This window comes from Phasianus colchicus, chromosome 9 (genome assembly GCF_987193195.1).
Source record: "Phasianus colchicus chromosome 9, bPhaCol1.hap1.1, whole genome shotgun sequence".
NCBI lineage: Eukaryota > Metazoa > Chordata > Aves > Galliformes > Phasianidae > Phasianus > Phasianus colchicus.
Genome location: NC_143444.1, coordinates 18,790,866 through 18,806,234, shown reverse-complemented (window position 1 = coordinate 18,806,234; position 15,369 = coordinate 18,790,866). Strand labels below are relative to the sequence as shown.

General features: G+C 37.9%; 1 protein-coding gene across 2 annotated transcripts in view; it reads right to left on the bottom strand.

Moving 5' to 3' along the window:
- Positions 1–485: 485 nt before the first annotated feature.
- ZNHIT6 (zinc finger HIT-type containing 6) overlaps positions 486–15,369 on the bottom strand; it is a 28,139-nt gene continuing 13,255 nt past the window's right edge. For both annotated transcript variants that reach the window (XM_031614711.2, XM_090146414.1), the window contains exons 9-10: positions 4,497–4,621; positions 486–645 (exon numbers count right to left, since the gene is read on the bottom strand). In XM_031614711.2, the coding sequence (XP_031470571.1) occupies positions 560–645; positions 4,497–4,621 (211 nt within the window). In that variant the 3' untranslated portion in view covers positions 486–559. The remainder of the gene's footprint in view (positions 646–4,496; positions 4,622–15,369) is intronic.

Here is a 15,369-nt window from a genome sequence, read left to right as displayed (position 1 = left end):
ACCAAGCCCGAAAAAAAAATCTACTGCATCAGGCACCCAAAACGTCGCCACAGAAGACTGAAGTCCAAATTAAAGTAAGATCACATGCAGCAGCTCTACATGATGAAGAAATACTCTAAAAGAAAGTTGATCCAATGAAACACTAGATTTTATCAGTACATTGAAGTACTGTGACTCAAATCCACAGATAAACACAAATATGCAGTATTTACACTTTTAGAAATCTGACATTGAGGTGTTATGATAAAAGGAAAAAAGACATATTGTTGAGACCAACTTGGAAACTTTACATTTGGGCTACTGATTCAATAGAGATACATGGACACAGGGGTGCTACACAGTAAAATCAGCAGATTTTTCTGGAACCAGCCACCTCCCAATCTCTTTATTTACATACCTAAATATGCATACTAAATCCAAAGCCAGGGAGGCAGTTTGGAAGTGCTGCCTTAAATGAAGCAAACCAAACTGAACCTCAGAGAAATCAGTTGTGCAAAAAAGATTTAATTAAATAAGGAAATATAAAAGGCTCATCCCACCCTCTTCTCTCATAGAACTGTCATGAACTCTCCCGAATTTCTCCTTCTTCCTCAGAAGAAAGGGACGAACTTCCACTGTCCGAGTCCTCTGCAGATTCACTGGCCTCTGAGGGCATAGGAAACAAAACAAACAAACCATTAAGCCATTAGTTTCAGCAATTTTTTTTTCCAGTTTGCTCACACAGAAGCAGTGTTTTCATTATTCTTTTCCTTCTAATCACAGTTTCCTCAAGGATAGTTATTTCATAACACGTAAGCATCTCAACAGAGGATACAGCACTGCAAAGGGCCTTGTTGCTGAAGGAGAAAGCAAGGTCATGTTAGGGATTCTTTTAGGTTTTAAATCTCGGCCTCTCAGTCAAGCAGCTAAGTAGAATATTCATCCCATACAAAATTTTTCATCTACTGAGTTCAAATTGTTCTCTTGATTTGTTTTAAATGTTGTTTTTAGGGTTGCTACATAAATGTATTACAACTGTAATTAATTATAAATCATTAGCAGTTTTGTTAGGGTTTCAGTTAAGATAGGAAACTATTGAGAAATTCTAAATGGAAATTAAGATGAGGCACATATGTGCTCCTTTCTCATAGCTCATATTCTATCATCCCAAAGATGGTGTCAAGCTGCATGAATCCATGAGCTAAGGCTGATGAGGTTAAAGCTGAACAGTAACTTGTGCTTTAGGACAGGCTGCTGCGTTCCTGTTGAGATCACATCATGAAGCACTCATTTCCCAAACTGGTCTTAAGCCATGCATCCCGAGAACCCTTCCTTAATGAGCACTGACTCCTGTCACCTCACGGTGAGGTCACCAAATGCCACTGGTTGGTGGCACTCAAGCAGCACAAAAATAAACTGCAGCCAAGTAGGCACGCGATTCACATGCTGCTCTCATTGATATTTTCAGCATTTGATCCAAATAGGAATTCAAAGACATTTTTGAGCGTTTAATGTCAGAGGCTTCATTAGGAAACACTACCCAAAGGGAACTGATGAAACACAGTTACTGTCTTGTCAGGATCGGTTCTACATGTGGCATCCATGAATAATACACAGGACACAGCGTGCACCTGTACAGTTTCAATGGAATTTGTACAAGAAAATAGAAGCATTTCACCCAGAAACATCAGAGGTCACATTTTGTCTACATTAAATCTAGTGTATAATCAATTAACATTTATATGCCAGATATGTACGGAGTAATGCACAAAGTAAGGATTGTTTTTGCCCCTAAGTCCTGTGAAAACTTCTGTAATCCCCTACTATCTTCAGCCATGACTGACCTTGTATGCTGAAATCAGAGCACCTGTATTTTTTGCAATGAGCAAGTCAAGCATCAAAACACTGCATGAAAGAATGTGGCAATCTCCTGCTCCGCAAAGAACCTCAACAGACAAGTCTTCACTTTGGTTTAGCCTGTAATAAATTTTATTTAATACATATATAGATTGTCTGCACTCAAAGAGAAAATGTTTGGTTTTTTTTTTTTTTTATCTTGGTAGCATTGCCTAAGATTGTCCAGTCTCTGCATTGTAAAACTCCTGGCAGTTTACTCAATGTAAAATTTGAACTATAGGTTTAAATTATCTGCAAAAACAACAGGTAAAGCAACTGAGTGTTCTCCTTTACTCTGTAAGGGGTCTTAACACAAAACAGGAGTTTGATTATGGTGACTTCTACAGACTTCTACAGAAGTGATTTTCTTGTCTAAAAATAACAGTGACATAAAGCCCCCTCCCACTCTGATGTTCTGAACATGCTTTTCCTGAAAGAATCTGGAGGACTGGAAACTTGGGAGAACCCAATACCAGAAAAGAAAGTGCTTGTTTGCAATACCCTGTCTGCGCTACATGCCTAAATACACAGCCAAGCCAGAGCAATGACATTGTAAAATGCTTAGCTTCCATGCATAGGATCCTACGAAACACAAAAGGGAAGAGGGAAAGCTTATAATATCACATAATATCTTTAATATTTCTAAATTAAAGACCTCACTAAAACATACAATTTGCCATGTTCTGCAGGTCACTATTCACTTATTCACTTCTGTTCTGATTCATTGTTACTACTTGACCAGAAGTATCAGGAATGTAATCCTTTTGCCAAGGCAACTTTCAAATATAACATTTTTGTTGGCCCCATAGAAAAGTAACATCCTCCACAAGTCAAACTCTAAGGCTTTATGATGAAGACAAAAATGGGGGGGAAAAAAAAAAGCAGAAAAAAAAAAGATTGGAAAGACAAAGTTGTTTTTTTTTTTTTTTTTTAAGATTATATAATCCTGTTGAGATACTTGCATTTTTAACATCCAGAGTATGATATGACAAAAGTTGTGAAAATCTTGTTATTTTTGCTAGTAGCTATCATGTCTTCCTGCCACAACCTTAACACCTCAAAACGTGCTTGACTGTGATGGAATTTACAGAAACAGTTACCAAAACAGAATAAGAAAATTAATGCTTCCCAAAACCCGCAATAGTTGCCAACATTCCCTGAATACCAGCTTTGGGGATGAGGGCTAAGTGAAGGATCCCTGCAGCAGGGGAGGGTCACTGTCTGGAAGATGCATCCTTGCACTGCACTGGGGCAAAGAGCTGTTTGCACTTCCCAGCTACCAGCTCACTTCCCTCACCCTTCTGCTCCACGTTCATACAGAACCACTCAGTCACTGCAGCAACATGACCTCAAAATACAGTCACTCATTTACCACTTCTTGGTGTCTGTGCCCTTACACACACAACCCCTCTGCCAGCTCCAGAAGTGACAACAACCACCACACAAGTCAGATTGAGTTTATGAGTCAATCAGTTCTGATTCCCTCCTGATACCTAAATTGCAGGCATAGGGCTGACTATCTTTTGGTAGCAAGGGACCTAGACCTAGAAACAATGGATAAACCAAGGTATCTAGCTTCTTTGTACAGCAGTAAATCCACATGCAATCCTAGGGTGAACATCAGCAGATCAAGCTGCTTAGACAAGACTCCTGTCTCATTCCTTGGCATGCTGTCTCACTCTCTCCTGCAGTTCATAGCACAAGAAATGTCCACGTGCAGTTTCTTGCACAGCAGATCTCTCCAATAGATCACTCAGTGAAATCCAGCCAGAACTGTGAAGATCCATGGACATTTGATACCATGGTATGATATCATTAGTCTCAGATGTATTCAGTCTCATTATACACATACAGACCTGTGATTCAGTTGCTGCAGGGAAACAATAATAGCCAACTTATTTTGAAGCTTTTCTCATAGGGTGACCCATCACTGAGAAGTATGCGATTGGATGGCTAAGTTGACAACTAAGTGGGGACTAAAAGCTGAGATACAGACACGGGGATAAATATGAAAATGAACATCAAAACTAAAATACAAACTTCCGCTAGACCTGGACTGCCCACTAAGCTAATTTCAAGATCAAAGCTTTCCTTCAACTAAATACTTTACAAAATAACAGTGCTTTATCCTACCCAAGAAAGCTGCTTTGCCATTACCATTTTAATAATGGTACTATAATTGAGGATTATTTATCCAGTTATAGGAGTTACACTAGGAAATCACGATGATTCCGTTTTCTGGAGTAGACTGACTTACAAGTAATCTTCCCCTGACAGCTCAACATTTTAGAAACAAACAACTCTGCTGAAATGCCATGTACAAAATTTAGCACAAGCCTGCATTATCTTAGTGGCTAAAATTATACAAAAACGGGTGAAGCACCAGTAAACAAACTTAGGACAAACACATACAATACTGCTTACTGATGCAAGCCATCAACTTTAACATTTATGACAGAACATTTATAGCAACTTTTTTATAGCAATCTTTTAGATTCTGAGGGAAATAAACACAAGACGTACAGTACATTCCTGGCATTAATAATGGGTGTATCCTTGATTATTGTTTATTCAACTAAAATATCTAAGTATAGCATAACAGGAAATAAATATATGCTTACCTTGGCCAAGAACCACCATGTCGTTCTTCAATTTTTTCAAGACCACAAATAACGTTGGGTACTCAATTATTACTTTGTTTTTCAAATTTTCTAGGAGGCTTCTACTGGCATCCAGTTCATTGTACCTTAAAAATAACAGGAAAGTTTATTTTGGATTTTAATACTACCAAGAACATAATGTACAGTTTCTAAAAAAAAGAAAAAAAAAGTTTTCTGGCAGTTCATAGGATTTTCAGATGATATCATGCTCAGAAGTACTATCTTATGATTCAAATTACATATTTGGGCTTATTATCCAACCACATTCGTTTTATTTTTAAACCCTTCTAACACCTAAGTCTAAGAGCAAGAGGAAAACTGGATTCAAATTGCTTTACAGGCTAAGATATTTTCAGAGATCTTAATGAATATCTTGACCAAAATCAGATTCTAAACTGAAACTAAGACTTACTGTTCAACTTGTTTTCCCTCTCAGTTACTCTTAGAATATGTTTAATACACTTGTGTGCTTCTCCTTTTTCATGCTTACTGGCTTTTTAACACTAGAGGTTTAATTTATATGGTTAATAATATATCCTATGACATTTGCTTATGAATTATCATTTAAGTATCGGAAAGACAAAACAAAAAGCATACAAAAGAACACCAGAAGAGCTGTGTTTTAGTAGAAGTAAGGCTTGCTTACCCAGGTAAGACAGCAATGACTGCCACTGGAGCAGTCATTTCCAGCAGATGGTACAAAACCTCTGCTTGCAGCACCAGCTGCAGGAAACCCCAGCAAAGAGCTGTGCATCTGTGCGTGCTACAAGAGGCACATAACTCAGTTGCGCAGCCCTGACCCACAGAAGAGCTCCTCTTCACCCCGAAGGGTGAAGCCAGTTTTAAATAGCCATGTTACTAAACATAGCAAAAACTAAACTGAACACCTTCTCAACAATTATATCCTAGAAATGTAATATTCTCTCTCATCAATGTAAGAGGAAACCTGCACGTGGAATCTTGGGGAAAGCAAGGGCTATTTCAAAACCCACTTTACAACAGAAACCTTGTTTCTTTCACTTGATGCAACTGCAGCATCCAACAAATGCTCTGATATTACACTACAATCTGAGTTATGCAATTCTTTCTGCAATCAGAATTATTCAATTACTATTAAGCTACTGTATCACTTAAAGCCAAAGGAAGTTCCGAACCAAAACACGTGGGCAATAAATTTCACATAGCTGCTCTACCTTCTCTGATCATTTATATATTATGCAGTTGGGATTTCTTTTGTCACTCTCCCCCCAAAACAAAACAAATAAACAACAACAAAAAAAAAGTCAATAAAAAAATCTCACAAAAAAACCCCAAACCAACCAAACATGAAACCACTGGATAGGTGAAGAGAATGTGTCCTTTATGATTTTCAGTAATGTGTGATTCTGAACTGTACATCAGAGGAATCAGTAGACAAGATTACTGAAGGAAAAACAGGATTTTGGTCCTTTAGATTTCAGAAAAACATAGTTTGAACAAAAACTATTTCTCTCTCATATTCAACCTCAAATCATCATGAAAATATTTGGTTTCATGTTTCTCTCAACCCAAAGTAATTATGACCTGTTCTTAGTGAAACCCTTTAAAAGGGTAACAGTATACTCCATTTCTTATTGAATGAATATATCCATAACTTATAGATTAATACACATGAAAAGAAATATATTTACTGCTTTATTTACAGTACTCTAAATGCAAAGTATGGCAATACCTTTCCTTTGGCAAAAACTTCAACACATTCTTTTCTGGTTAAGCAAACATTTACCACTAAGAGGCTAAACTAATTCACATGCCACAATACACTTTCCATTATCTCATGTTTTAGACAAAACATCTTTAGCGTCCAGCTTGGCATAAGATAAAACATTTGTCCTTAGAACTATTTTATGATAGTAAATTATTAAAGCGTTAGATCACTAAGTCAGAGCTTTATCTTTTTTGTTCTTAGAGTATATTTTATTGGTTGGCAATGGCAGAGAAAAAATCCAAATGTTTAGTTCATAATCTGTGCTGCAAACTTCAGGGAGAATATAACAAAGAGCCTAGTGCTTCTTGTTCTCAGACTTTCTAGTTTGTGTCTATCCTATCCAGGGATCCCAGTGCCTCCTTCCTTTACACACACACGCTGAGGTTTTCTGCTAATCCACCTGCCAGCCACTTCCTTCACTGAGCACATTTACAGTCTTGAAAGAAAAATACCTGTCACTCAATTCCAGTCAAATACAGGATGGCTCTGCTGAGCAAGACTGACTTTTTGGGTTCTCTCTGATAGACTTTATCACAATGAAAACCTCCCCAACTTATCAAAGAAGTATAACAGTCGCACCACAGTGGGTGAGCAGCACAAGCCTCTGGCCATGAGGCCGCCTTGTAATATACAGCTTTTCCAGAAACTTGACATCATACACCTGCTTGGAGAAAAACCGAAAAGCATGAATCCTAAAACAGAAACAGAACAGCTTCTTACAAGTCACATACCGCAAGGAGCTGAACACGCAGACTCTGGTATTAGCACAGGGCCAAGGCCTCACCACAGACAGGGTGGGCAAGGCTGGCACAGTGTGATGAAAACTTGAGTCTGGCATTCTTGTTCTCACCGTGTTTACCTACTTGTCCTGTACCACTAGGACTGCCTAGCCTGCCCAGTAAGAACCTACACCAGGCTGCAACTTGTTTCAGGCCCTTCAAGTTCAAACCTATGCGTGATGCATCACAACCCTGCAGTGTAAATTTGGAAAGAACCAAGTAATACACGCAGGTTTTTTTTTCTTAACTTGTGGTTTCACATGCTGCTGCAGAGCATCTTTCCCATTCTGGCACTGAACACATACTGCTGTCCTCCTCTGCCTCACTCAGCTTCCCAGTTCCTGCAGTCAGAGAGACTTCCCTGAGATTCCTCCCTGGATCTCTGTCCCTGGTATTTACCTGCTACATATTTCCTCTGCCCCTTCCATTCACTCCCTCTGTGTCCAACTCATCTAATGTACTTTCCTGAATATTTTCCTGCCCTAAGCAAGGCTTTATGCCCTTGTCACAAAGTAGGAAAATGGCCTGAATTTTTTCTTCAGAAGATTCCACTTATAAGGACCACAAAGGGACAATCTTGGCAGAGAACAGTTTTTGGTTTTAGCTGGAATGAAGTAACAATAACGGCTTTTTAAAAGACAAAAATTAAACAAAAATTGCCTGCCAGCAGGCAGTTTAAAAGCCTACAGAAATTGAGACAACTGAGAAAATTTAACAAGATTCAGCAATCCTACATCTGTTCCCTTAGAATCTTTCGCATTTCTTCTATGCATTGCTTTGCTACCTCTAACAAATTGCTGAAGTGAATTGTGGCTCTGCACTTTTGCTAGCACCTGCAAACTTCTGCAAAGGGTAATTTCACTATCTATAGCTATTCTATTACCTTCCAGGAATTCAAAAATTCAGCCTCCTAATCTGTCTCCCACACACAGGAATGCTATATTAGGTCACAGCGTCACAACAAACTCTCTCAAAGGGAGCCCTGGGCTATCATTCACTGGTGCAACTTGTCTCCATGAATTCAGACAGCAGGAAATTCCCTGCTGATCAGGTTTTCCTGAATGTCATCTACAGGAACTTTGATTTTAATAATAGAGAAAAATCTGCAATCTGGAATTAAAGATAAATTGTAACCATGTTATTTCTTTAATTTAGTCTTCTAGCTACTGGAAAGAGAATAAAGAAGTTTTTTTTACCAGTCTAAATAATTACAAACATCAGTAAAATAGATGTTTGCATAATGGTGTTCCTAACTTTCCTGAGAGAGATATCAGCTAAAACTTTTATTCACATTTTAAACAAAGATGATTTTTCTTCCTAGAATTGAGTGGAAACATCAAAATATTTCCTTTGCATAATTCAGATACAACAAATCATTTTATCTACTTCAGGCCAAATCCTAAAAATCCACAATATTCTGCTAATTTATGAGAAGTATGAGCATTCCTCCCCCCCTTCAATGTCTCCAGGCAAAGGAGGGCAGCATTTTCTATCTGCATTTGCCTGGAAGAGAGCAAAGACTGGGTACAGCTTTTAAAGGCTCTCCCAAGCACTCATTGTGAAGTGCTGCAGCATAGCAAAGATAATAGCTACCAGATGGACTTTCATTCCTGAGTGGTGAATAACCTCTTCGTGTGGTTATGATTTGGTGAACATGGAAGTAGTGAAATGTACTCCTGAATTAGATATGAAAGGAAAGTTATATGGCAGAAAGTAAACATGACGTACTGAAATAAAGCAGACTTTTAATATTTAACTTTGTCACAACTCTGACATTCTAAAAATCTAGAACAGTATATTTTTTTTAGTCCATATGCATGGAAAATTCAGTAAGAAAAAGGGCAGTCTTAAAAAAAAGAAAAAGCAGAGAAACAATAAAGGAAATTACTTGCTGTAATACTTCCTTTGTAACATAATTCTTAACAACAGCTGAACAATGCAGAAGTCTCTACTTTGCCTGAACGCTCTTAAGAGATGGGGAACAACCAAAATCAACTTCATATTTTAATACAAAAATTGTAACAGCGTTTACACTGATATTTTAAAACCTCCTAACTCCTCCTTTCACTCTTCTCTATGGCTTCCCTCCCAGTGGAGAATCTCCATAGTTAGCCTTACCTATGCACAGTTTAATCCATACCAATACAGATAAGATGCCTGACCAATCCTTTTTCAAACCAGATCACCATTTTCAGCAACACCTCCATCACAGCAGAGTAATTTTTTTCTTCTTTTCAGAAAAAAATGGAAAATTAGGACAAGAAGCAACCTCTTCTTACCAGCATTTGGCCCACCTGTCCTGTTGGGAAGCAGCTGAAAAAGCATAGGAAGAAAAGCTGCCAGCACGCCACGAAAAGCATCTCAGACTTTATCATCACCTCCTAACTACACCTATATACACAGAATGCAAAAAGGCACATAACAGAAATTACAATATTGTTCCCTTTCATTCCTATATTTTAACCATAGGCTGTCTGTACACAAAAACCCTAATAAGACAGGCTATAACAAACCAGTCTCCTCTCTCTTCCGGGTCATAAGAGGCCCTTATATTAGGCAAATGAAAGTACTTCTGAAAATTGCAGTGTAAACTAGGAGCAAAATATCAAAACATTATAGAATAATCTTCTTACAAACATATTTCAGGGAGTTAAAATTTCCTGGAAGTAAAAAAAAAAAAAAAAAAAAAGCCCAGGAAAAGATTACAGGGACACTAATTGTCACCTCAATTATTAGGGACAATAGTAGCTGTCCAGAAAGACTCACTGGTCTGTTCATTTTTACCCTATAAAATACACAGAAGAGTTAATGGAAAGAAGAGATAAGTAACATAAAAGTATGTTACTGTAGAAGCACAAAGGCTATCCTTGTTTAAATCTCTCGAGAATGAGGCAATTGCATGAAGGAAAAAAACACAGTAAAAGTTCTTTAGTGACAACCATGGAAAAATGTATCAATTGATGGCAAAAACCGTAAAGTAGATAAGGCATCTGTTACAACAATTTAGTGGACAGAGCATTAAGAGAGATGTGGTAAAAGGACTCAGGATACAAAATAATCTAAAGATTAACTGAAGAATAAACCATCTTGAATTTTTTAGTTAAGAGAGAAAGTATAATAAAACAAACAGGAGGAAAATATGAAGCTAACTAATGTCATTTTCTTGGATTCAGTAGAATTTGGTTCAAAGAACACAGAAACTTTGATACTGAAATTTCAAGAAAGCAAATATTTTCCCCATCTCGTAAGACACAATGACAAGAAAAAATAAAATCCAGCAGCAAGTAAACATACTATCATTTAAGTGCATCACAGCAATTGTCCTTTACAGAAACAGAAGTTTGCCAGGAAGCTGCACAAACTGCTCAAAAGCTTATAGCTTATAAATCTAAGTTGCTTATGCAGATACACAGGGTATACCATGACTGTGTAAGACTACACACGACTGAAATAAAGAAACAAACCAGCCTAATGAGCCAATGACAGTCAGAAGGCCTAAGGGGAAAATGAAATTTCACAAGGGAAAAGTTATTAGAAAGAGAATGAGTTGAATACCAAACATGAATTCCTCTAGTTTTAAAAAATTCAAAGATTTTAGTGGCATCTCTAGCATAAGCAAAAGCTGTGGGTGGTTCTCTAAAAATGCAGGGAAATCAAGTTAAGTGACTTGTACCATTAATAAAAAACTGGCATAATCATGGGGGAAAAGCGATTGTCACAGGCCTACTTTAATTACAGTACTTGTTACACAACCTCATAAGACAATATTGAAATAATTTTAGAGGTGGGGAATTTACCAAGGGATAACAAAGGATGCAATGAAAAATTCTTAATATACCAAGTTCAGAAAACGAATAGGTCAAGTCTCACTTGAAAGCTTAATGCAAGTCAGCAGCGCACTGACAAGATTAACAGAAATACAGGGCTGGTTAGAAGTGAGCCCTCATAAACTGGCAATAATTTTCTTCTTACGCTTGGTTAATCTAATGAACCTCTACTTCAGAAACAGAAGTTGTTACTTTTAGAATTTAGGATCCCCAGATAGCAAATTCAAAGTTTTCAAATTTAGCTCATACGAAGACAATCTGAATATCTCTAACACTCTGGGCTAAATTATGGATATATATCCAGAAATTGATACTTATTAGCATGGAAATCAAAGTGCAATAAGCCTTCCATTAAGGGGTTACTGATGCTTTACAAAGAAAAGGAAAAGCTCTGAAATAACGAAAACAAATTATTTTCTTGGCAAACAAGCAGGAAGGTCAATTCCCTCCTTGGCGGGGTCGAAACAATCAGTCCTAGCTCATTTCCGTCAGGAAGATGAAAAAACAGAGGGATTCCCCTTTGGCAGCATCATAAGGAAATAACAAGATCTCTCCTTTCCCACTGGAGCACAAAGAGGTTCCCCTTTACTACGCCTCTGTGAAAACACTGATGGTTAATGTGCCATTTTTCACAGTGCTGCAGCTTCCAAGTTCAGTCTATCACTTCGGCTACTCTCAAACACAAATGAATTTGTATAACTGCTTCTAGAAGTGCTTTATTCCAACCTCCCTGTGCTGCCTGGTGACCAAACTGAGAAACTCAGCTAGCTGCAAGTCAGAGACTCACCTGCCTTTTCCTTCCATGAACAGCAATTAAATAGAATCTCTGAGGTGTATCCTCTGGATACTTCTGGAAAATATCAAACAGCAACCCAGATATGTATCACTCAATTAAACCCTTCAGTACATCCTACAATGTTTCCTCCCTTCTACAACTCAATTTCAGCAACTCCCCAGGCCAAGGAGCAGCAGGGGTGTTTCCAAACTGCAGTCTTCTCTTAGACTTCTTGCCTCTGAGTCTGCCTTATATGTGCATGCTATACAGCACAGAGACTGCAATGAAAGCCTTTTTCATACTATCCTCATGTTACATATTACAACCATACACTTAAGCTCATCTTTGCTCCCCAGAAGAGATGGAGGGCTGGAGCAAACTTCAAGAACTGCTCTAGGAACAGCCATTCCTAGATACACACTTATTTGGAGAGAGGAGAGAAAATCTGCCTACACATTCACTGGGTATGCCACTCTTATTCAATAAACCCAGTTATGATGCAGAAAATAGGCTACTATGCACAGTTTTCCTTATATTTTAGAGTTTGGGGTCTGTCTACCTGCTTTGCACATCTTTGAATCTGCCTGTGGTGCTTGCAGAACACTATCGGATGACTAGATAGGGCAAACTGCTGGGTCAAGACAACACTAACACTTTTATTGGTATCTCATCCTCTACCTCTTTACTTACCCACACATTCTTCCTCTGTAAGTGGTCTGGATCTAACTTGCTGCAACACAGACTGCAGAATTTTGGAGCTGAGACTGCAACTTCAAATAAATCTTTGTGCAACAGATGTCTCAGCCTGAGATTCTCTTCTCTAGCTGGGACAGTCCAAAAATCCTAATGCAATACCATTAATTATAAAACAGTTCATCCAAAATAATTCAGCGTGTGTTACAAAATGCTGGATTGTTGCTTTAAAAAACAGGCACATACTGGTTCATAAAGGAATTCCTTTCAGGAAAAAAAAAAAAAAAAGAATGATTGCTCAAGATAGTAAGATGGACAAATTCTGATTCTGGAATCATCCCAAAAATCTTCTCAAAGGTCAAGTAATTGTAGTCAGACATCATAAACATTTAGCTATGCATGCTACGGATTCAGATCATACATACTTTTTATAATCAGCAATGACTAGTTTTCTGCTTTCCTTTTATGTTGTGTAAGACAGGATTTGGGTTAAGAACGTAAGTAGATAGGAAGGAAAACTGACTACTTTTTACAGTAAAAGCTGCATATCCTGGAATCTCTTGCTCCCCATCGCTTTTGTCAGCAGAGAAACCGATGTTCAGAGAAAGAAGGAGCAAATGAGAAGTGATGCTGGAACGGCTGCATTAACAAACCTGGAAAGGCTAAAAATGACCTACAAGAAAATGGAACAAAAAGTATTCAGTAAGAAAACCACCAGTTTTAATAAAAAATAAACCAAAACAAAAGCCAGCACTCTGGGAAAAAACAGCAGCAAGCAATACACAGGAGCACTGTGTTTAAGAAACAGACTACAGACCTAACGCTATTTCCCTTGAACAGTACAAAGTAGCCAGAGCCTGACTACAGTTGTGCAGTGAAGAATGACTATTGTAAGCTCCCTGCCTTTGTAAGGCTGGCAGACCTGCTTTTGTGCCAGCTGCTGTGAGCCAGAGAGGAGTAATGAATTCTACTGTCAATCTTCAGCCGGTGTAGGCTAAAGCCAGCTTGGGGTCTGTTCCAACTCATGCCAACGCCAGCAGCTCAGCCAGGGATTTGTATCCCTAATTCCTGTCTCATGTATACCACGTACTAAATAAATGGTAAGAGAAACTGCTTCCTAAGAAAGACTAAAGAATCTTAACAAACCACCACACACCTTTCAACACCTCCAGGAAATGCAGAGAAAAATAATGCTTGAGAAGGCCGAACCTCAGTATGTTTGTTCTGACAGATGAATCAAGTAGTATTTTTGAAATGATTTCTAATTATGATAAAAAGTAGATCCATGCACCATTCTGGTAGCACTGTTTTTTTTTTTTGTTTTTTGTTTTTTGTTTTTTTAAACAACCAAACCACACATGAAAAGCAGAAAGCAAAATCTATAAGCTCCACTGAGCTTATAACTTCACATGAAGTTATTTAGAGACTGCAGTGCAGAAGGAGGTGCCCTAGGAAGATCATACAAAAAATTAACAAGATCTAAGGAAAATACTAACGCCACAAATACCTGAGGCTGTGCTCTGAGTAAATATAACAGTATTTTATACTCTTACAATCACTGACAAAGAATCGGATATATAACAGGCTTTTTTTTTAATGACAGGAAAATAAATAGTTCAATATAAATATTACATTTAAAAATATTTGTTTGCATTAATTTATATTACTCCTTGAATTCCCAGACAACACAATTCCATTGGAGTACAGAGGCTAAAGCAAAAAGAACTTACTTCATCTTCCTAAATCTATTACTCTGACTACTGCAACCTACTAATGCGATCTAACCCACAGATACTGAAAAACAATAGACTACAAAAGAAAATTCTCTTTGAGCACAGAACTCAGTCATCCAAGGAAAGAACTCTCATTTCTGCCAGCTGATCTTGAGACAGGGAAGTGCTCCAACATTACTAACATCATCCAGGCTTCTGGGAAGCAACTGCAATGGATCGGTCGAAGCAAAATAAGCATTCACCACCATAAGGCAATGACATTTAGTAGAGAAGAATCTCCAATACTTGTTTAGCATTTTCTTCCCTGTGGTCCACAAGAATTAAGAGGCAAAGATGCCAACATTCTCATGTTGCACCAGCCAGTGTCACCACAGAAAGTAAGAAGCCCCTTGATGTTGCAACTGGCACAGAAATGCTTTGGATAATTTTGGCTTTCTGAGCAACTGAAGAAGCATGATCTGCACCAGTACTACTGCTACAAACACCAATGCTACATCCGACCTGATATGCCAACATCCCTAGGTAGCATGGCTGTTTTACAACAGGAAAGCTATTCTGCACTCAGTTCCTAGAAAGAAATGGTCCAGTGAAAGCAGTGGGCTTTGCAAGGCTCCTAAGGCCAGAAAGGCTGTTTTCCAAGCACCTAAATATCCATCAGCCTACCTAAAAAGACTCTCAGAATATTCTATAGTGACACACTCTGAAGCGATCTTTATGTGCTACTTTGAATATACTAACAGGTAAAAAAGAAAAATTTTATACAAAAGATCTAATAATGACGTCTAAGAAACTATTGTTTTTTACTTCCATTAAACAAATGTGGTTAAAAGACAGACAACTATGTCAACTGACTTCATGCAAGGTGTCACTGAATCCAGAAAAAGAGATCACTGAACTGTGACTCTTAGATAAAAACATCCATGGTAAATTAAGTCTGTTATAGTTCATTCTCCCTTAAAAATAGGATGATCTTACATGATAAGGAAGAGTAAATACCTCTCCAGCCATTCAGTTAACCACTTAACCTATAACAAATATCAAGGATCTGTAGGATCTGTTGAATTTAGGATTTTTTTTTTTTTGTTACACAAAGCCTAATAAGGCAATTCTCAGGAAAAGAAGAAAGTGCATTTCCCAAATCAGACTGTGTAATTTGGCAGTTGCATTTTTTCTTCCCTTAGTGGAAAAAACAATACTCTTACCGTATGAAGTCACTTTGAAGGCATCCCAAATAAAGGACTGAAGGCAGTCAGGACATTAATTTATCCTGAAGAAAGAAA